Source organism: Cimex lectularius, unplaced genomic scaffold, assembly GCF_000648675.2.
Source record: "Cimex lectularius strain Harlan isolate CLEC.00 unplaced genomic scaffold, Clec_2.1 scaffold52, whole genome shotgun sequence".
NCBI classification, from domain to species: domain Eukaryota; kingdom Metazoa; phylum Arthropoda; class Insecta; order Hemiptera; family Cimicidae; genus Cimex; species Cimex lectularius.
Window position 1 is genome coordinate 1,291,348 of NW_019392742.1, and position 24,513 is coordinate 1,315,860.

Below are 24,513 nucleotides of genomic sequence, written 5' to 3' on the forward strand. Positions count from 1 at the left end.
AAACACATCCCGCGTCGTGTCAGTTAGTTTGAAAACCCTGGGCGCAATGGGGGCACCATGGACGGGGGTCCGCTTAAGAGTTGCAATCGCCCTGTGTGGTGGGAGGGAGGTCGGCTGACTCACCGATTCTGATTCAGGGAAATACCGAGATAAAGAAAAAGGTAGGTCACGCTGTCCGTAAAGCGTAGTTGTGACTAATGACCGTCGACCACGTGGTTTCTACTTGTCAGCTCGGATCGAAGAAGGGGCTCTGGGGAGAAGGGGTACCGTGGTGGGGCCCGTTTCCCCCGTACACCACAGCTCAGGGAAAACCTCTCCAATATTAATAGCTTCTCGATATAAAAATAAAACTCGTCTCTTTTTATTCTCTCTCTCTTACAATAATCTGCTCAAAACAAACGTTCCCGCAGTTCCGGACGCGCCGCACTTCCATCTCGACCCAAGTCCTTCAAGGTCTGTCTCTTCATTCATAAAAAAACTATCTTCTCACATTTCCATTCTTTCTTCCCTGTATACAAATTGGACAAAACAATCAAATATCTTACTACGACCCCAAAACCTTAGGAACAATAACAAAACACCCAAAATTACAGACATTCTATACAAATGTAAGATCCCACATTCAGCTGGGCAACAATCAAAACATTTACTACATTAATGTTTCAAGAATGGATAAAAGGAAACAAAAATAAACGACATTGATACACATTTCAGCAAGTGGCAGTATTCCAAATAAGAATACTTATCTAATAAAAAGAATTTCTTTTCTGCCCATCGGTTCTTTATTACAACATAGCACCAATTGTTTTTTAAATTGTCGGAGATGATTACCAAATACCGATAAAAAAAAAGTTAAACGACGTGAAAATAACTAATAAGTTTTCTTTTAAAAATCCTATGCTTCTAGTACTATACGAAATTTCCCTTTGCCAGATTAACCAGGCAAAGTATTTTGTTTTTTTTACTTTTAAAATACTTGTCCAAAAAAAAGTGTATTTTTCTATCTTACAACTTTACTTCGTTCCAAAAGATTACTAAAAATAGGCAAAAAAATCATAAAGCAAAACAACTTGCAAACAATCAATTTGTTTTGCCCCCCCCCCCCGATTATTCTTCAAAAACATATTTCTAGAATGCTGATGGTTATTTAGTGCGTACTTATCAAATAAAAATTTTTTTTTAACTTTCTTACAACGTTGCTTGGTTAGACATGATTACTAAAACTTGGCAAAAAATTTTTTAGAAAAAAGACTAAAATGACCGACGACTCCGGTACTTTTGTAAAAATTAAACATTCTAGAATGCTGATGGTTGTTTAGTGCAAACTCAGCTAATAAAAAAACATTTCTTTTTTATCTTTCTTACAACGATGCTTGGTTAAAAATTCTTTAAAAAAACGACTTTAAAATGGTCGACAATTCATTATTTTTCTAAAAATTAAAAATTTTGGAATGCTGATGGTTGTTTAATGCGTACTCATCTAGTAAAAAAATTTCTTTTTTATCTTTCTTACAACGTTGCTTGTTTAGAAATGATTACTAAAACTTGGCATAAAATTCTTTAGAAAAAAACGACTTTAAAATAACCGATGACTCCAATATTTTTCTAAAAATTAAATATTCTAGAGTACTGATGATTGTGTAGTGCTTACTCATCTAATAAAAAGAATTCTTTTTATTTTTCCTACCATGTTGCTTGGATAGAACTGATTACTAAAACTTGGCATAAAATTGTTTAGAAAAAACGACTTTAAAATAACCGATAACTCCAGTATTTTTCTAAAAATTAAATAATCTAGAATGCTGATGGTTGTGTAGTGCTTACTCATCTAATAAAAAAAAATTCTTTATTCTCTTTCTTATAACGTTGCTTGGTTAGAAATGATTACTAAAACTTGGCATAAAATCCTTTAGAAAAACGACTTTAAAATGACCTACGACTACAGTATTTTCTCTAAAAATTAAAAATTGTAGAATGCTGACGGTTGTTTAGTGCGTACTTTATCTAATAAAAAAGCATTTCTATTCTTCTTCCTAGTTGGAAATTATTACTAAACAAAAGCAGAAAAATCTTTACACAAAATGCCGTGAAAATAACAGATCCCTTCAATATTTTTCTAAAAATTAAAAATTCTTGAATGTTGATGGTTCTAAGTACTCAGTGCGTACTTATCTAATAACGATTTTTCTATCTTTCTAAATTTGAAACGATTACTAAATATTGGTTAAAAAAATGTTTCGAAAAATCGACGTGGAAATAAACGATTACTCCAGTATTCTAAAATGCCGATAAGAGTTTAGTATGTACTTATCTAATAAAAAGCTTTTTTTATACCTTTCTAAAAACATTACTTGGTTCGAAATGATTACTAAAAATTAGCACAAAAAAATTCTTTAGAAAAAGCGACGTTACAATATCCGATTACTCCAGTATTCTTCAAAAATTTAAAAATTCTAAGGTTTGTAAGTGCTTATCTAATAAAAACCATTGCTTTTATATTTTCCAAAAAACGTTACTTTGTTCGAAATCATTACTAAAATTTGGCAAAAGCAATGTTAAAGAAAACCAAGTGAAATTATCCGATCACTTGAGTTTTCTTTAAAAAATTAAAAATTCTAAAATACTAATGGTTGTATGGACTTACGGCGTACTTATCTAATAAAAACCATTCCATTTATAATTACAAAAACGTTACTTCGTTCGAAATAATAACAAAAATTTGGCCAAAACAATCTTAAAGAAAAATGACATGAAATATCCGATCACTTGAGTTATCTACAAAAAATTAAAAATTCTTAATGCTTATGGTTGTTAGTACTTAGCGCGAGCTTATCTAGGAAAAAGCATTTCTTTTCTACATTCCAACAGCATTACTCTGCTCCAAGTGATTACCCAATATATAAAAAATAAATAATATTTTAGAAATAAATGATTAGTTCAGAAAGTTAGTTTTTCAATTTCTCTTTGCCAGATCATTCTTTCAAATTAAAAAAAAAATCCAATCTAAACTAGAGATCCTAAAAATAAGACAGTTTGAACTTGAAAAGTAAGCATTTAATGAAAAACTTTTTAGCCTATAGGTACTTATTTGCAACATGCAAAGTTCCAAATGTATTATTATTTCCAAATAATTGCCAAATATTTAAATATAAACTTATATTTTGGAAAAACCAAGTGAAAATAAACGATTACACTAGTTTATATAAAATAATTAATAATAATTAAATATAACTTTTAAATAAATTAAAATCTATAGAAAGTTTAGTGGTATTGAAGTATATCCTGCAAAACAAGAAATTACTGACCTATTAAATAATAATTATGTTTACTTAGTAATTAATTACCAAATGTTAGAAAAATTTACCAGGGGGTAAATGATCGATTAGTCTGCTGTTCCTTTAAAAATTAAACAAAAAATTTAGAAAGTTGGCTGGCTTTGAAACAAAATTTCCCCTTGCCAACTCGTTCCGCGAAATGAGAAATTATATCAGCAAACAAGACGAAGTTTTGACTTAGTAGGATTATCAAAGGAAAAATAAAAGGTCTGAAGTTTTGAAGGGAAAGATAACGAAAGTTGAAAGATTGGGATTTCCTTATCTAATTAAGCCTGCCTATTTAAAGAACCTGAAGCCGAGACTTTCACGGTACTTTTCCGTTTTATTGCTAATTTCCCCTTCTATTCGATTGCCATTTACTTCGAATTATGTTCAATAGCTTTCATAATTTGCGTTGGAGCGATAAGAACATTATATTTCTTATCTTAATGATATGTTTATGGGTCAGATTTCTTATCGTTCTCTATCCCGGCTTCCACTCTTTTGCCTAGTTTTTAATCTCCTTGAAAGCAAATATTTTTTTTCAAAAGGACGGTTAATGGACCTGTAATTTTCCCGGTTATGTTTTGATAATGGACGGCTTCGAACAACAGCGCCCTGGGAAATGGGGCATAAATTCCCTCCGAAAAAGTCTTATTATCCAGGATTAGACCGTGTCGACAACGGGTCAGCCGGCACAGGCTAAGCAGAAGAACCGTTGCAGAATAACGGAAGAAAATCGACTCGGATCCGGCCGCATAATGTCGCAGGGTCGGATGAACGGCATCGGCCGCCGGTAAATCACAGCGAGACAAGTCATAAAATCCTAGATATAAAAAAAGAACTATTCGAGTAATAAAAATTCATAAAAAAACCTTATTACCTCCTCAAAAAAATTCAACTGACAAAATTTGAATTGATCAATTTTTTCAGATTTCGTACCGGAGCCTGCTGGGTAGTGAAAGCGTTTCGTTATACTATCCCAAGCGGCGAGTCTGTCGCCACTCCCTGCTTATATCCCTGATAAACACTACAGATAGCGGGAAGGCGAACGCATCTGACACAACAAAACAGCGAAATCGAGCAGATCAAAATATTTGGAAACGAACCAAATGATCGCTTTACAATATTCAGCATTGTATACGACAAAATATCTAAATTAAATTTATTCTTTTTTCATATCGATAAATATGTCAAAACATAAAAAAAAATTCTCAAGCCTCAACAATGAACAACTGCTAATGAAGCTTATTGAACAATGTTAAACCTTGTCTTAAACTTTCTCATTTCAAGGTGGAGAAAGTAAGAAGAAGATTTTCCGATTTGATGATTTTACATTTACAGGACTGTAGATTGGTAAATGTGCACGGTGAAGCAGACACAGATACGGCGATGACAGACGGACCCATGGTTAAACACTTTATTTCATCGTAATCCCCGGGTTTTTCGACGACTATGAACTGTTTCGTATCAACCGAGAAAAATATGTCGACAAATTTAAAACGAATGTCAATTGCTTTTGAGAAAGCCTTCAAAAATCTTCTATTTTGGTTGGACGTCGAACGTCGGAACTGGCTTTTTTCCAGGGGTTTCTCCCAAGGGCGCGATTTTATCACCAAGGATTGTTTTTAAAAATGATGATTTATTTGGCTTTTTTGACATTTTCTGTCAAAAATGGGGGAGGAATCTATAAGTTTACTTGAGAAAATTTAAGGAAAAGGCAGGTTGAAAATAACACTAATTTTATTTAATTATAGCTCTTTGAACTTTAGGTCTCATTTGAACCGTAGTTTATCGATACATGAAAGTTTATTTGTACTAGATTCTTTTTAGTAAAGTTCAATTTTTTATGGCCTAAGTAAACGATTTATTTCAGATACGACACATCGTCCTTTAACTATGGAAAAAATAAGGAAATGTTTTAAAAAGTATGCAACCTAAGATTCCTATGATGACTTGGAGAATATATTCACAAAAATTAAGAAAAAAAAGATCAACAGTCTTTCCTTATTTCGTCCTTGAGCCGAGGATAATTAAGGATTGGCCGAAAAAACACACACAAAAAACTCAGATCATAAGTGCAAGGATTATGCAGATAACACCTTGAAAGGAATTAAAAGCGTCTTTATTCGTTTTGCATTTGTAAGATTTATCAAGTCCAAACTGGATTTCCACGGGCTTCTCCAGTGGGACGTGTTTACCAACACGTCTTCACCAGATGATTCACACTAATAAAATCGCCATTTAAAATTCATTACGTAAGACATTTTTTATACAACGTTTTTCCCGCGACGGTATGACACAAATTTTAATTAACAAACGTAATTTTATTTATTTTGTCTTTGGGTGAAAAAACCTGCCAATATCCAAATTCAACAGGTTAAGAAAGGATTTTAAACAGTCAAGAAAAAATTTTATTTGTCAAAAACCTCAAATCCAGCAACTTTGCCCCTAAATTTACACCGGTCCGCCTCTTCTCGCTTTGACTTTTCGCTTTCTAGCCGTTCATAAATTTATTTCACTCTGAACTTCTGAATCAATATTGATGTTTACAACTGGAATGGGAAAAGATTTATGGGTAAAATGTTTAAAGATTGTAAATTTTACATGGTTAAACACACCAAATAATAACACAAATATTTCTTACTGTAATAAAAGTCACAAATTGAAAATTGGGTCTGCCTATTTTCGCTTTGACGTTGTTACTTTATAGTACTTCGCGAAGTCTTTATTTATTTTGTACTTATTCAATGTTTATCAATTACAGCAAACTTGAAAGTTTGTAAATTTTACAAGATTAAATCCCACCAAATTTTATATTTAAAATTAAAAACGTAACAATTATTTTTTTTTAAGTGTGAAATAATGAAGAGATATGTTTGTAAATGAAAATTTGGGTCCGTGTATTCTCGCTTTGAGTTTTTACATTTTATTTATTTTTGCCTTTTTGGGGATTATTATGGGTTCAAATGGTTTTTGGCTGGTGGATAGTTCAGCCCTTGAAAGTTTGTAAACTTTCGACTTTTGTTATGACTTGTCACTTACTGGGTCCGTTTACACTCACGTGTTTTGATGTTCAAACGCGTTTCGACTTTGCGCCATCTTTAGTGAGAAACTCGTGCTCCTTTTTTCCGTTGTTCCTCACTGAATACGGCGCAAAACCAAAACGCGCCTGAGTGACATCTAATCCCGCGATTGTAACGGACCCAGTAAATGACCGGTTCAACGTAATAATCGAAAATTAACAACGTTTACAAATAATTAGGGACGAATAATTTTGATTGCAATGAAAGAAGGAGGCAAGAAGCTTGGTCCGTCTATACTCGCTTTGACATTTGTTAACCTTAATATTGGGTTGTCCGGAAAATAATGCAGGATTTTAAGTTTTCATTAAAAAAAATCTATATAAAATATTCTGTTTACGTTTACAGGATTACTCATTTGTATGAATGTCAACACTTATTAATCCTCTTCCAAATGATATTGTTTGTTTACCTCTGTAGCATTCCGCTACTTGGAAATAATTCAGTCATCCTTATAATGTCAAAGCGAGAATTTCGTACGATTTTCTTTTACGAGTTTAAACTCGGCCGAAGCGGAGCCCAAACGGCTAGAAACATTAACCAAGTCTGGGGCGAGGGTTGTGTTAATGAGTGCACTGTGCAAAGGTGGTTTAAAAAATTTCGGGAGGGAGATTTCAGCCTTGAAGATGAAGAAGGTCGTGGAAGGCCTTCCTCTCTTAATGATGATGTTCTGCGATCAGTGGTGGAAGAAAACCCCAAAACAACTGTTCGAGAACTTGCAGAGCAACTCAAAGTCAGTAAAACGACCGTCGCTGACCACCTCAAGGCGATTGGAAAAGTGAAAAAACTCGAAAATTGGGTTCCACACTCATTAAACGATCGCCAAAAAAATCAGCGCTTTGATGTTTGTGCATCACTTCTTTGTCGAAACAAAAATGACCCATTTCTGGCCAGAATTGTTACATGTGACGAAAAGTGGATTCTCTACGATAACACTAGACGTTCTGGACAGTGGCTCGACAAAGGAGAAGCTCCAATACATTTTCCAAAGCCCCCAACTCATCAAAAAAAGGTAATGGTTACGGTATGGTGGGCTTCATTTGGTTTAATACACTACAGCTTCTTAAATCCTGGCGAAACCATCAATGCTGAATCATACTGTAACCAAATTAATACCATGCATCAGAAATTGGCAGTAATGAAGCCCTCTTTGGTCAATCGGAAAGGGCCCATTTTGTTGCATGACAACGCTCGACCACATGTGTCACGTGTAACGTCACAAAAATTATTGGAGCTTGGCTATGAAACTTTGCCTCACCCACCCTACTCTCCGGACCTCTCGCCTACTGACTACCATTTTTTTAGACACCTGGACCACTACTTACAACACATAATATTCAAAAATCAAACGGAACTGGAAAATGCATTTATTGACTTTATCAATTCTAAAAATTCTGAATTCTACTCAGACGGAATTAATAAGTTACCAACACGTTGGGAGAAATGTATTGAGAGTATGGGAAATTATTTTGATTAAAGAACATTGCTTTAAAGTAACTAGTTTCTTTTTTTTTGTTTAATACCAAAATCCTGCATTATTTTCCGGACAACCCAATAAAATACTAAAGAGATCGTTTTGAGATTGAGTGGGTCCGTCTATTCTCGCTTTTAACTTTTTTTATTTTATTTATTCACCGTCCTTTTATAGCTGTATTTGTAGGTTCAAATGGTTTTTAGCTGATGGATATTTCAGCACTCGAAAGTTTGTAAACTTTTGAATTGGGAAAAAGTTTGAGTCCGTCTATGCTCACTTTGTCTAATTTATTTTTTAACAAGGATATTTTTTTTGGGCTAGATATACTTTTTTGCGCAACCATTTTCGCGTTTCTGAAATGGGTGGGTTAGTTTAGGTTAGGTTAAGGGGGAGGGTCACTAGTGCCATGAGCACAACGCCAATTGTGGCCCTGGAGGTTTTGTTAAACCTCCCACCACTTCACATTTTAATCCAAGAAGCCAGAGCGGCAGCCCACAGGCTCATAAATGGACAACCATCTGCTAGGATAGGCCAATAAACAATGGAAACCGAGGGAGGGGATACAGGAAGATGCCATTCTAGGTATGCCAATTGATGCCACTACCCCGAAGTACAACTTTACCCAAGAAATACAAAGTACTGTTACCAGAACAGGAAGAATGGGCCAAAGGAAGGCAAAGTCCTACTGGTATACTGACGGCTCCAAAACCGATAAGAGTACGGGAGCTGGGGTCTTTGGGATGAACTCCAAGACCGAACTGACGGTAAACCTAGGCAAGTATGCTAGTTTACCAGTCTGAAATCATAGCGATTGAACAATGTGTCAGAAAACAAAAAGGCTAGGAATATATTCCCGGACGATTTTCCGAAGCTATTTCCTCTGACAGCCAGGCAGCTCTCAGTGCCTTAGCTTCATGCGAAGCGAAGGCAAAGAGTGTTTGGAACTGCATGCAGGCCCTGACGGAAATCAGCGACGCTAATGACCTGACCCTGGCATGGGTCCCTGGACATTCGGGGCATTGAGGCAACGAAAAGGTTGACATGTTGGTCCAGAACCCTACTGCGGTCTAGCAGCCTGCCACAAAAGAGGATACATCTTCAAATGGATCCTTAATGAGTACAAAACCTGGTGGAACAATACCACAGGTATGAGGCACGCGAATAAGGACCATCCGCAAAACTTACAAAGGAATTACTGGAAGGCAACTGCAACCGAACCAGGAATCTGGTTGGACTCCTGACAGGGCACTGCCACTTAAGAAAGCAAATGCACCGGATATGAGTACAGACAGAAGAAACACTGTGCAGATACTGCCAGGAAAAGGAGGAGCCCGCAGAACACATTTTATACTTCTGTGAAGGTCTATGTAGGTGCAGGTTCTTGCAACTAGGACAAGAAAAACCACAAGCAAGATCCTACACCAAGGAACCGCTGGCAAAGCTGTGGAGGCTGGTTAATAGCCTGAATCTGGCCAGAGAGTTATAAATAACAGGGCAGTACAATAGATCTATTCAAGTCGAGGTGCAATAGGCCTTGTGGCCGCCTCTTTTATCCCTATCCCTATCCTTAGGATAGGTTAAGGACGTTTAGGTAAATAACATGTTTGTGGGCTGAAAAATAATTGTCTTTTGCGTGACTATTTTCGCGATTCTATGGAATAAGAGGTTGAAATAGGTTAGGATTGGTTAGGTTAGGTAGGTAGGGTTAAGGTTAGGGATGGGTTATGTTAGGTTACATATTTGAATCCAAAATTCTGTTTATCTATTTATGTGTGTATTTATTTATTTATGATAAACAATGGTCTGCTTAGTCTCGCCCTAACTCTGTTCCACTGATGAAAAATTGCGTATAATATTGATTTGTGCTATTTAATTAAATTTGTATTTTGTATTGTCGCTTTTACGGGTTCAAGGTTTTTTTTTTTTTGTGTTTTGTTCACGTTATGTGATATTAACCTAGAATAGACAAATCCGTGTTGTAAAGAATAAAGATGTCTTGGGAGGACGTTTGTTTGGATCCGCCTAGCACCGCTTTGTTAGCTTTGTTTCCGTTCCAGTTTCACTCCGTGCACTCTATTCAAACGAGATTGCTTTTCGAACGATTTTTGCGGTTCAAGGCTTACTCTTCACTTTGCCCGGTCTATTATTAAATTCTTTTTCGTTTTAAGCTTTCATAAAAATAAAAACAAACATAGCCGTTGATGAAGGGCAGAACAGACTCGGAACAAGGACAGCCATCGAAAATAGACGCATTGACGAGAACACGAGTAACGATCCAACGATTCGTCATATTTGCGAGACCTGGGTTTGAAAAGAAATGCAAAATCATCATAAAAGAAGGCTGCATGCGATCATTTTAATACCTCTCTGGATTCAGGCCGAAACTATGTCGCTAAAACCGCCGCATAAATCAATAATAGAAGGAAACAAACTTTTGAGGAAAATAGCATAAAAGAGATTTTCCCTAATTGATTTTACCTTACAACAATATGGCTCTGGGACAAAAGACCTCGAAAAAGAAACGAACGTGTAAAATATTTAATGTATCAGCATTTCGATCGACCTTGCCCATCCTTGCCTATTTTCGCTGGTTGCATGGTCCGAGGGGTTTCAACATTTCGCAAAACAGAGAGAACAAGCGGACCAGGTAGAAAAAAATTTAATATTCCTTTTAATTTTTTATTTCAAACTACGCTACTTTTATAATGATTTGGTTGCATGGTCCGAGGGGTTTCAACATTTCGCAAAGCAGCGAGAACAAGCGGACCAGGTAGAAAAAAATTTAATATTCCTTTTAATTTTTTATTTCAAACTACGCTACTTTTAAAATGATTTGATAACTTTTATGTCAATTTTATGCTTTGAAAGTAAGATAATTTTTTAGGAAGTTCCACTGACTTCCCCAGTGTCTTTAGTGTCTTTTAAATGACACGCTGGTCTTTAACAAAATTTCCATGCAGTACGCACACCCAGGGCTATTTGCATTTCTTGAAAGACGCTGATGACCGGCATCTGAATATGAAAGAGGTCAAAATTTGAAAAAGTTAAAGGGGGAAAACAATATCCACCGGCCCATTGTTTTGTAAATGGCCTGCTGTGTTTTTTCTGACTGGCAATTTTAGCCCCTTTCATCACAGGACAACGACGTCAAAACCGTAAATTGTAAAGTGTTTCAAAAAAGCAAGGAACGATGAGAAAATTCCCAATGGAGACTTGGCGAAAAGTACAAATATTTAAATAAATAAAATTAAATAAATGTTTGGCTTTTCTAAAGTCTATTAAAAAGTATGAGAATAAACCGGGTTTTCCGATCTATTAAAACTTTCACCTATTCTGGTTGTTCTGTTTTTGTTTTTTATCTAAAAAAAGGAACGCTAATGACATTAGATTGGGTGTTTTTCTGAAGGTGAGGAATACCATGAGAATTTCAAAAATTAAGCCTCATTAATCGAACAAAACTATATTTAAACATCTTTTTCAAACAAGAATTATATCTTTCCTTTATTTACATTTATCCAAATATATCTGTAAATGTTCACCAAACATTGCAAAATTAATTGACAATGGCCCATTTTTCGAACACTTTGAAGATAAAAAAATTTGAAAATTAAATTTTTAATAGTGAAAAAATTGACCTTCCATTCTTTGGTTTTATTGTTATAAACATTTTTATTAAATTTATAAAGTGCGACAGAATTTCAAAAATTCAGCCTCATCAATCGGACAGTTAATTTTTTTGTAACTATGTATTTCCTTTATTTCTATTCGTAAAAAAAAATCTGAAAATGTTCACCAAGCATTACAAAATAAACTCACTATTGAATCGCCCATTTTTCTAACACTTTGAAGATTTTTTTTTTTAAGTGAAAAAATTGACCTTCCATTCTTGGTTTTATTGTTATTAATCTTTAATTAAATCTGATAAGAAAAAAAGGCTTAATTAAAACAATAAGTATCCTAGAACCGTGTGATTTAGTACAAAAAGAATTGCAAATCATTGTTTTAATAAAAAAATCGATTACAATTAAATTAATATCAGCCGAAACTTCTGATTTTGTTCATAAAAAATCCGACCATTACCTTATTTTAACAGAAAGGAGAATTGGGTGAGAAAATAACATTATTAGACGCTCCCGACCGATTTAACCGATTGTTATTAATTAGATTTATTTGTAAACATTTTGGGGTTGATGTTGTTGATCAGTTTCAATTCATCCTTCCTGTTGGCAAGATTGCACAAAACACCGGTCTATTTTCGCTGCTTAACGCTGTTTTATTTTCGGAATGGGGAAAATGCAAATCAAGCACGAAATACGACTGCAGGTTTGCCAAGTTTACCGGAGGGAAATTTTCACTCTGGAAGGAGAAGAAAGCCCGGGCAGGAGGACGATGGCCGACTTATAACTTTAACGGAGAATGGGTGAAAGATGAGCATTCTGAAGAGGGATTATAACGAGTGAAGGGAAATCGGCTCATTTGGTGGAGAGTAGTTACATTAGGTGTAAAATCAGAGGAAAAAATATTCACAGATGAGAAACTACAGTATTTCCAAGGTTGTACATGTTGGAGTAAAGATTTAAAAATGAAATCAGTCTGCTGGCGACCATGGTTAATAAAAATATAATTAATAGACCAACATAAAAAGCTATTATGCCAAAAAAAACCTTAGAAAACATAAACTTCAATGTTCACAAAACCTTGGTCAACGGTGAGCATCGAGTGCAGTCGGTGCAACATGAATGAAAATTTAAAAAAAAAAATGAAGTCACAATGAAAAAAAAAGAGATTCAACGAGGACGTTTTCAACGAAAAGTACAGTATTTCATGGTTTGAACGTATGTGTAATAAATGTTAAGGAAATCTGTCAAATCTTCACACGAAATTCATAGAAAAAACATTTTATAGTCAATATACATGAACGATATGTTATGATAAAAATAGTGGGTACAAATAAATTTCGACGTCGAAGATCCATTAGATTTCGTGGTCCGATTGACCAAATAAATTCTTTTTAATTAATTAATCTTTAAGTAAGGTATTGGTTGAGATAAAAAAGTCAGTGTCACGAGCGGGATTCGAACCCACGACCTTCGGCTAATACGCCGCTGCTCTACCACTTGAGCAATCGTGACTTCGATCCAATCGGAGACCAACCTCCCATCTCAACCCACTTTCGAATTTTCCCTCCTATTTGCCATTTCTCAAATATATTAAGAAGATCGTGGGTTCGAATCCCGCTCGTGACACTGACTTTTTTATTTCAACCAATACATTACATAATGATTAATTAATTGAAAGAAGTTAATGAAGATCTGGTTAACGGAAGGGTCGGGTTGGTGGGACGGCAAAGTTTGCTGCGCTCCGCTTCTGCATGTTGCAGTACTTGAAAAATTAATGTAAAATGAAGTAAAAGAATCATAGATGGTAGCATAATGAAAGTTAGCAATGAAAAAGTACAGTATTTCATGATGAGACCCTGTTGAAATAGATTTTGAGGAAATCGGTCAATAATCGTCTTTTATAAATAAAAATGTAATTTATAGTTTTAAAAAAAGCTATTAGATTTAAAAGATGTTAAGGAAGAAAAATGTGGACAACAATAAGTTTTTCGGGGGCGTCGGTGGCCGCAACGGTTTAGGTGTTGACATGGCGCTCATCACTGTAAGGTAAAGGTTCCGGGTTCGAATCCAGCGGTCCTGCATTCGAACCGACATCCTTACAAATGGGCTTTTTTTTTTCGAAAACATCAGCACCCCGAGGGTTCATATAACCTCGTAGTTGAAATACCCTCGTAAAAAAAATATAATAAAATAAATAAATAAATTTCCATGTTACAGAAATTTGATTAACGGTGTGCTTCGAGCTGGCGAGGCGGCAAAGTTTGCTGCGCTACCCTACTGCAATTTGCAATAGGCGAAATATTAATTTAAATTGGAGAAAAATAATTTAAGATGGTAGCATAATGAAAACGTCAGTGACAAGTAGGAAGTTATCAATGAAAAAGTACAGTATTTCATGATGTGACCATGTTGAAATAGATTTTGAGGAAATGTGTCAAATCTGTAATCGTCTTTTGTAAATAAAAATACAATTTATAGCCAAATAAAGCTCGATACAAGATCGATCATGTTATACCAGAAAATATTGGACAAGAAATTTTGACGTTTATAGAGATTTGGTTATCAGTGTGCATCAAGTTGGTTCGGCCGTAAAAATTGCTGAGCATGGGCGACCCACCATATTTGCCGGTTAAGAAGTGTTAAATTGAGTGAAATACTTAAACTCCACAAAATGTAATGAAAAAGAGTAATTTAAGTCGAATTAGTAGAAAATAATTGGCCGATTATAAAATCCATGAGTTGGTGGGGCTGTAAAAATTGACGGTCTTTGGCAACCCACCATAAATAACGGTTAAATTGAGTGAAAAATTATTTAAATTGCAAAGAAAAAAATGCTACGCACGAATTGCAATTTGGGTATTTTTTACAATTTGTCAGTTATTGTCCAAAATATGTTTGTTTCTCAAAAATAAAAATATCTACTTTGACCAAGCCAAATGCAACATAGTAGAAAATAATTCATGGTAAGGCAAAAAATATTGGGATTATTGACAAATATTGCTGGCCGTTGGCGACCCACCATATTCGCCGGTTCATAAGTGTTAAAATTCTGCTTAACCAAATCTCCCGAAAATAATCCAAGGTGTAGAATTAGTTGGTCGCATACTGAAAGCTCGAGTTGGTTAAATAGTGTTAGAGTACGTTAAAAAAATATTTAACAGCAAAATAAAATGCAATGCAAGAATTTCAACATCATTAGACAAAAAGGTATTTTTGCTTGTTACACGATGTGTCAGGTTTTGCCAAAAATATGTTTTTCTCAAAAATAAAATTATCTACTTTGACCAAGCTAAAACCAACTTAATAGAAACTAGAAATAATGAATTGTATGGCCGTTTACAGAAACTTTAGTTAAATATGAATTGTTCGGCAAAAATTGTTGAGCGTTGGCGATCCACCATATTCGCCGGTTCAGAAGTGTTAAAATGATTGTCCAAAGAAAAGAAAAAAACTAAGCTAAGCCAAATTTATAGAAAATAATCCATGGTGTCACAAGAAATAGTGGAATACCATACTGAAACTTTGAGTTGATAGAGTAGCAAAAATGGCTGGATTTTGCCAACTTGCCTGTTAAATTGAGTGAAAAATTAAATAAACTCAAGAAAAACGTGCTTTGAACGAATTGAAACCTCAATAGGCAAAGAGCATGTTTCCCTCCAAAACAATTTTCAGATTTTGCCCAAAATCTTTTTGTTTTTCAACTGTTGAACGTGATTGAGTTGGTGGGGCGGCCAAAATTGCTGGATGTTTGTGATGCGTTCGCCGGTTCAAAATTGTTAAAACAAAATCAAAAGGCCAAATTTAAAAAAATAATCCACAAATATTGGCTTCAATGTCGTATACAGAAACGTTGGATTGGTGGAGCGGCCAAAATTGCTGCGAATTGGAGACCCATCAAATTTGCCGATCCTATTTCAGAACTGTTAAAGCATGTGTAAAATCATGTAAATAAAAAGAACACAACCCAGCAATTGTACTATTAATACAAGAAAAGTATTGATTTTTTACTACAGAAAATCTACTTTTTTTTATCCACTTCCTCACCAAATCCAAAAAATGTATTGTAAATAAATAAAATTTGCAAATATAAAATTCAACAAACTGCCTGCCTGAATTTGAGTTGGCGAGGCGGCGAAATTTGCCGTACTGATTACTATACAAAACAAAAAATTTTCTTTCAATAGTTTAACTATTCTGGTGAAAGAAATAAAACTGAAAGCCGTTCGGTCGAAAAAGAATTTTAAATTTTGATAATGCGCTTCGACAACAAAAAAAAGCGGACATTAATGATGACATGATAACGATAAGGTTTTTTTTTACAACAAATAAAAAACAATTAGATAACATTAAATGTTTAATTATATACAGCATACATTATAATGTATGTTCATTCTATGAAACAAAAGCTTGAAAATAAAAAGTACTTAATATATTTGGCTTATTTGAAACACAAGTAATAATATTTTTGGGAACAAACCTTACAGAATGCAACTATCTACCTGATTTCCAGATAAAAACCAAATAAATTTAAACGATGATTTCCGGGAGAGCGGAAAGAACTTTAAAAAGTCTAAAAACTTGCGATAATCTTGATTCAGAGAATAAGAATTGGATGATGAGTCGACTGAAGATACTGGAAAACTGCTCTTCGACCAATTTCATCATCCGTTGATTTTCTAAAGGAAGAAGTCTGACGTGGCCTTTTGGAATTCCAGAACGGAGGCGGAGCATTAAATTATGCTGTTTATCAGATCGAAAACATTCGTTTGACTTATTCGAAAATTCACTCAAAACTTGAAAAACGGGCCAAAATTTTTGATCTAAAAACCTTTCGTAATCATCATAGTTCGATCAATAATTATGTTAGAACTTTAAAATCCTATCTGGTACAAGAAGAAATTTTTTTGTCAGTCTAAAATTAACATGTTTATTTTTCCAGGTCTGCCAATCGCACTCTTGGCCGGCGCGTGCATCATCTTCACTGATGGGGTTTTCAGGTTAGGGTATAAGTAGGGTGAGGCACATGCCATCAACTGAGGATGGCGAAAGAACGAAAAAAAGTTTTTTTTTTTAAAGACTAAATAGCAGACTGGCTTATGACCTTGTTGACCTCAACAAGAAATCACCAAACACAAATGCACAAATAAATGATCATCCCAGCAACGATACCCACTGATAAATTAGTTTTTATCCAAACCCATAAAATACAGGAAATTTTAATATAAATTATCTTATTCTGAACAATAGCCTAGTTCTGTTATAATCATAATGTATGTAAACTAAGCGAAACCTCACGGACCCTCATAAAACTGTTGACAAGCAAGAAGCACAAGTTTTTTTGTTTTTGTTTTTTAATTTCTTAAACTCAAATGTCAGTCAAGTCTGTCTAAGCCGGCGCGTTGCGGCATCTTCAAAGTTTGGTTTTCAGGTCAGGGTTATAAGTAGGGTGAGGCAAAGCCCACAGCTAGCATGACGAAACAACAAGGAAAAACCTCACTAAATATATACAAACTAATAATCATCAACGATATTGGCATGACAGAACAATTTTCTTTAATCCAAGCCCCAAACAAATACAAGACAGTTCAATATTTATTATTTGATTTTTAGTAATAACTTAGTTATGTCATAATCACGGTGTATGTAAATTAAGCGAAACCTCACGGACCCTCTTAAATCTTTTGATACGTAAGAAGCACAAGATATTCTTGAAAATTTAATTTTTTTAAATCAAATCTCAGTCAAAAATTAACATGTTTCTTTTTCCTGGTCTGCCAACGCTGTCTTAGCCAGCGCGTTGCGGCATCTTCAGTGTCGAGTTTTCAGGTCAGGGTTATAAGTAGGGTGAGGCAAAGCCCACAACTAGCACTGCGAAACAACTAGAAAAAACTGGGTTTTCAAACGAACAAACTGCTGACTGTTGATCTCGACCAGAAATCACTGAAGATATACAAACTAATGATGATCAACGATATTGCCATGACAGAAATTGTTGTTGTTTATCCAAGCCCAAAAAAATACAGGCAGTTCAATATATTTTATTTTTAGTAAAAGCCTAATTATGCCATAATCACGGTGTATGTAAATTAAGCGAAACCTCACGGGCCCTCATAATTCGTAAAAGGTTTACTTCCTCAAACTCAAATGTATTGCGGCATCTTCATGGTGGGTTTCCCGATCAGGAGTATAAGTAGGGTGATACGCAAGTCCCCTAGCATGGCAAAATAAATAGGAAAAACCGTTTTTTTTTTTTTTTCATACGAATAACTCAAGTGTCTTATTTTATGGTATATAAGAATCTTTCAATACACACCGAATTGCCTTTGATATAAATTAATTATATATTATTAGGAGATGATGGTGATTAGTAAACAAGTGAGACCTTCAAGAACCGAACGCCCCAGGCATGTTTGATTCTTGTATTAAAAATAAATCACATAAATAATGAACCAACATTTTTTTCATTGTTTCAGGGAGGGGAAAACTGGTCATTATTAATCTGATAGGAAATCTTCTTGTTTAAAATTTGTTGATTTCAGTCCCTACCTCAACAAACTTCTTTTCTTTTTTTTTCTTATACTTCTAAAATTCAAAATAGGCAAAATCTTTAATATAATTTAAAATATTGTTTTAACTTTTACACAAAAATGTTCCTTAACACGAAAATTGATATATTTAAAAGAACCAAAAGATCAACTCGTTCCGGAATGCCTCGATTTCTTCGAGACGAACCTTTGAACTGTTGTCCGAGAATGTATTATTTAATTATTTTTTAAAACGTTCAATTGCGTCAAGTTTCGAGGAAAAGGGGTTTATAAAAGCGTTAATAAAAATAGGAAGTGGAACAATTTATCCTTTGGCCAAGAAAAGACCGGCAAAGACAATAAACAACAACACCGAGGCAACGTGGCCAGACCTGTTTTAAAAACACAAAGATTGCGTCAATAATAAATTTAAATGGTTAAATTCCTTGTGTTATACAATGCTTCATATTTTATGCTCGACGATAATCTTTTTTCTTTTGTAATTTCATTTTCATCAACTGCTCAGATATGCAAAGCATGGCCTTCCAGCACAAATCCACACTTGATAACCTAGCCAACCTCGTTTAAATTATTTTAAAAAAACACTATTTCACAATTGCAGGCTTTGTAATGATAATTTCATCGGCTTTTTGATTTGATTTTTTTTAAACTAATTAAACCTATTTACAGGAAGTCTAGCTTGATCTATTTTTTCCCAGTGATCATATTCGCCAAACATCACCAGTCGTTTTGAAATATAATTTTTTTCCTTTAAGAAAAAAGCTGAGGTTGAGGAATGCCCTAAATAGATATTCAAATATATAGTAGTATGAAAATCAAACATAGAAAATAGATAACAAATTGGTCCTTGCATTTTCAAATTAATGTTTCGTAAAAATGACATGTTTTGATATTTTTTTCACATTTACATGATACCTTATATTTTTTTATCATAATATTATTTTTGAAGGGAAAATCTCAGGAATGCAGTGATCAGTGATTGTTTCAACAGGTAATCAGTAGTGGTTTATGGAAAGACAATGGATTATGTTCTAATATTTTCACGCCTCTACCAAACTTCCTAATGGAGCTTTTACTAAAAGTTGTTTTTCTTTTTAAAAATGTACAAATTGTAAGCGTTAACGGTTCTCTTTTAATCAGAAGACAACTGGTTCTTTATAAGGCGATCATTTCTTGCATGTATAATATAAATTTATTTCGTAGCGATAATTTCCGTTTTTCCTCTCAAATGACAATTTTTGGATTATTTTGTTTTTTGGTTCCTTCTTTTTACTAATCCATGATTATAATGATCCTTTTTTTTGTAACTGTTTTTCTTACTAGTCCATAACTGTACTGTCACTTTTTGTCTTTTTATAAATACCAACTTTCTTACTAGTCCATAATTATAACACTGGATTTTTTTTTTTTTTTTGTAAATGTTTGCTTTTTTTCTTACTAGCCCATGATTATAATCACACTATTTTGAATTTTTGTAAATGTTATCTTACTAGCCCATAATTATATTGAAACTTTTAAGACATTTAATTTTTTTGTAAATATTTCCTTTTTGCCTATGGTTGACATTTTTTTGTGAATCCTTTCTTACTAGCACATAATTATCAGGACAATTGTTGTTTTTGTAAATACCAAATTTATTACAAATCCTTAATTGTAACGACACTTTTTTGACCTATTTTGCTTTTTATAAATGTTTTCTTACTAGCTCATAATTATAATGGAACTTTTTAGACATATTTAATTTTTTTATAATTATTTTCTTTTATTTGCTTTTATGCCTATAATTATGGCATTTTTCCACATTGTATTATTTCGTCTCAAAAGTCGGGAAAAAATAAATTAATCAAATAAAGAGAAGAGAATCTAGTTTGATTTAGTCAGATTTTTTTAACTTTCGTGCAGCTTCTTAGAAAAGATGCTTTTATTATTAAAGATTTTTTATTTATTTTTACTAAAGAATCAAGTATTGTTTCGTCCTAAAAGTCGGTAAAAAATTATTTAAAAATAAATAAAGATGGAGAAGCTAGTTTGATTTAGTCAGTTTTTTTAAATATTAGCTTTCGAGTACGTTCTTTTTTTTCCTTTTTTTTTAGAATTGAGTCCACATTGTATTATTTCGTCTCAAAAGTCGGGAAAAATGATTTAAATTAAACAAAAGAGGGTGAAGCTAGTTTGATTTAGTCAGTTTATTTTTATCTTTCGTGCAACTTCCTTGACGTTTTTAATTAATGAAGGTTTTTCATTATTTTCAAGATAAATAATATCTAAAATTTACATTACAATCATATCAATCACGTTTATAATCCAAATATGAATACGGCTATTTTTTGATTTGTACCGATTTTTTGTTCTAAGTTAGCCTTCACGTATATTTTTGGAAATTTCTTCAATATTTCATTCGCGAAGAATCAAACAAAGAGGAGAGAAGTTTATTTGGCTTAGATAATTTTTATTTTATTTTAGCATCTTTGATTTTTTTTCTGATTATTAATGTAGGTTTTTCATTGTTTTCATGACAAATAATATTTAAAAGTACAATGACAACCATACAAATTACGCTTAAAGCCCAAACATGACTGAAGCTATTTTTGAATTGGACCGATTTTTTTCTGTTTGCTTTAACGTATATTTTTCAAAATTTGTTCAATTTTTTTCGAGAAGAATCAAGCAAAGAGGAAAGATAAGTTAATTTGACTTAGATAATTTTTTTTCTTTAAATTTTACCTTCCTTGTAGCTTCTTTGAAAGCATACTTTTTTAGAGATTTTCGATTCTTTACGGAGAAAAAGTCCAAATTGTATTGCTTTATTTTAAGTCAGGAAAAATGATTTAAATACGGAGGGAAAAGATAGTTTGATTTGGTCAGATTTTTTTCACATTTGTTTTAAAAATAGATATACAACTATATAGTTGTATGAAAATCGCAGATTTTATCTAAATTTCACACGACCCACTTCCTAGAGTTATTTCTCAAACATACAAAATAGATAAGAAATGATCCTTACATTTTCAAATTAATTTTTCGTAAAAATGAGCGAGAAGCTGGTTTGATTTGATCAATATTTTTTTTAAATTTTCGTATATCTTCTTTGCAGACGCTTTTATTAATAAAGATTTTTCAATTCTTATTATGAAGAATCGAGTCCAAATTATATTGTTTCGTCTTAAAAGTCGGGAAAAATTATTTAAATAAAGGACGAGAAGGTAGTTTGATTTAGTCAGATTTTTTTTTAATGTAACTTTCGTGCAACTTCTTTGAATGTTATGAAGGTTTTTCATTATTTTCATGACAAATCGTATTCAAAATTATATTATAACCATACAATTTATTACGTTTAACGTCCAAACAAGCTATTTTTAAATTTGACCGATTTTTCTTTCTATTTAACGTATATTTTTGAAAATGTGTTCAATATTTTTTTTCGTGGAGCATAAAACGAAGAGGATAGATAAGTTAATTTGAATTAGATTTTTTTAATATTAGCTTCCGTGTAGCTTTTTTGATTTTTCTAATTATTAATGTAGGTTTTTCATTATTTTCATTACAAAATCGCATTTAAAAGTACTATTACAACAATACAAATTACGTTTAAAATTCAAACATGAACAAAGCTATTTTTGATATGGGCCATTATTTTTTTTTTTTATAATAGCTTTCACGTATTTTTTTTTCTTAAATTTATTAATTTTTTGTTTTTATGAAGAATCCAGGCTTAAACAAACATACCAATCGTGTATACGGGTCAGTACAAGAGGAGAGAAAAGCAAGTTTGACAGTTCAATGTATTCATCTTGTAGGACCACGATGGCTCTTTGTTTTATTTAAATTAAGTCTTTTTCTACAGTTGATCGTAAAATTATCAAGTGTGATATTGAAAAAAAAAAAAAAAAAACCCGGTCAGTAGACCACGTGTGCCGTTGACGCGACGACACGAGATCGAGTAGATGGAATTTACGCCACCGGGTCTTTGATCCCGTGGGAGACTCAACCCGCAACCACGTGGTCCACGCCCAGCGATAACCTATAACCACTTGTTCGTCCGTTTTAAAATAAATGGTTTATGGAGTGAAGGGTGGAAGGAAGGGTGGTTCTCGATCGAGGGGAGACGGCCTACCCTTTACCCAGGTGCCGTCGTCAAGGAGATTTTGCGTCGATTTCTACGGAGGGAGGTTCGAACCGGCTTTAAATATAAAAACTGTTGTTTAAAGGGAACGGGCCAGATCGTATTTTTCACCCGGTACAACTCTGGAGGAAGTCGGGATATAGGTTAAGTCGTCGGCTTGGTGAGGAGAAAGGGGATCGGCGGAATCGGTGCCCTAGGACAACGGGTCGAAAGAAGAAGAATTTATCTGTGTAAACAAAAAATCGAAGCTTACGTTTCTGATTTTTGTCATCCGAGTAGTACTTGGTGACGATGATCCACCCGAGGAGGACGGTGATAAAAAAGGGCAAATAGTTCGATAGGAGCGGGACGAGCGTCTTGTTGAGGATTCTGGCGGCCTCGTCCATTTTCCCTGGTGTCCGCCGGGAAAGCGGCTCTCAAAGTCAACAGGAGAGAACTGGGGGGGTCGTCGGCCTTGTTTTCACGGGGAGAGAACTTGTCCGGTGCCCGCGGGAAGACTGAGGCCGGTTCGTCTCGATCTGGAGTCTCTCGGTTTCACCGTTGGGGACCGTGCGGGTCGCATCTCTCCGTCTCACGTCTCGGCGTCGGCGGCCATCCCTGGAATCGTCGGCGGTCGGCTCGTCGTCGTCGTCGTCGTCGCTGTCGTCGTCGTCGTTGGCGTCTGGAGATGATATCCTGACGGGTTTCTGGAATCGACTGGCCCTGGCGGCCGGCGGCACCCTGGGTCCGCAATACGCTACACTGATCCCCACTTTCCGCCTCGCGCTCCCTCCAGTTCGTGCCCATTCACCGAGCTAGAAACGGCCCGCGCCACGGCTCCAATCCCTTCGAACCGCACTACGTCTCTCTAAGTACCTCCCGATAGAAATTTCTCGCCTAAACCTACTTTTGGATTTTGTTTCAGCTGACATTTTTGACTTTTTACCCACTCAGATACTCCTCTACTAAACCACTTATAAATTAGCCTACGACTCAGATAATAGATAATTGTCACATTACCATTTGTATTATTTCCCAACGATTCCTCAGTTTTCATCAGGATACAATGAATGAACATTTTCCTTTCTAAATCTCCATGACGTAAATTTTAGAGTCTTTCTTAAAAATTGCATTATGCAAAATAAATGAATTTTGGTGGTAAAAAAATATTTACATACGACTTTAATAAATAATGTTTTTAACATTCTGCCCGACGGAGACGATACACAAAAAAATTCTACTGTTAACGAAAGGTTATTTTTTGATAGGAGAAATTTTAGAAAACATCCCTGGCTGTTACAAAGACGATCCACTGGAAACCGTCACTGGTTTCCCTCTCAAATTCGAAAACTGTCTCCAAATTTAAAAAATTTCTGTTAAAAAATAAAAACCAGTGTTTCTGAAAAAGACTAGTGACTTTAGTAACTTATTCCATTCACGAGTAATCAAGCTTAGAACATATATGTAGTTGTTAGGTCTGAAGAAAAATAAAATAAAAATCCATCATTTCCCTCTAAAATTCGAAAATTATCTTCACATTTAACACTGTTAGGAAATAAAAAAAAAGATCTTTCTGAAAAAGACTAGTAACTGATTCCATTCATAGTAATCTAGCATAGAGTATGCATGTTGTTGTTAGGTTTGAAGAAAACGAAAAAAATCCATCATTTCCCTCTCAAATTCGAAAATAATTTTGACATTTAACAAATTTCTGTTAAGGAATGAAAAAAAGGTGTATCTGAAAAAAAAACTAGTAACTTTAGTTACTTATTCGATTTATACTAAGTTTAGAAAATGTATGTAGTTATTAGGTATGAAGAAAAAGAAAAGAAAAATTCGTCATTTCCCTCTAAAATTCGAAAATTATCTCCACATTCAACAAATTACTGTTAGGAATTGAAAATAGTATTACAGAAAAAGACTCGTAACTTTAGTGACATATTCAATATATACTAAACTATCTTAGTACGTATAGTTGTAGGTGTGAAGAAAAAGAAAAGAAAATATTCATCTTTTCCCTCTAAAATTCGAAAATAATGTAAGCATTTAACATATTTCTGTTAGGAAATGAAACAAAGTGTGTCTGAAAAAGACTAGTAACTTAAGTAACTTTGAGTCATCGTAATCTAGCGATGAATATTCATGTAGTTGTTAGATCTGAAAAAATGATAAGAAAATATCCATATTTCCCTCTCAAATTCGAAAATAATCTCCACATTTAACAAATTTCTGTTAAGGAATGAAAAAAAGGTGTATGTGAAAAAAACTAGTACTTAAGTGACTTATTCGATATATACTAATCTAGTTTAGAAAATGTATGTAGTTAGGTCTGAAGAAAAATAAAATAAAAATCCTTCATTTCCCTCTCAAATTCG

The 24,513-nt window shown here is 34.0% G+C and overlaps 1 protein-coding gene and 1 long non-coding RNA gene across 9 annotated transcripts in view; one reads left to right on the plus strand and one right to left on the minus strand.

Annotated features, from left to right (window-relative positions):
* Positions 1–23,286, minus strand: part of LOC106664800 (transducin beta-like protein 2) — a 61,784-nt gene extending 38,498 nt beyond the window's left edge. Inside the window, exon 1 of one of the 8 annotated variants that reach the window (XM_024227097.1) lies at positions 22,413–23,011. In XM_024227097.1, coding sequence (XP_024082865.1) covers positions 22,413–22,545 — 133 coding nt within the window. In that variant the 5' untranslated portion in view covers positions 22,546–23,011. Of the gene's footprint in view, positions 1–22,412; positions 23,039–23,158 lie in introns of those variants that run through there. The other 7 variants (XM_014390799.2, XM_014390800.2, XM_014390801.2 and 4 more) reach the window with 7 other exon arrangements.
* On the plus strand, positions 5–16,559 carry LOC112126971. The gene is made up of 2 exons (XR_002910328.1): positions 5–453; positions 16,431–16,559. It is a non-coding gene; the product is annotated as an uncharacterized LOC112126971 (long non-coding RNA).
* Positions 23,287–24,513: the final 1,227 nt, after the last annotated feature.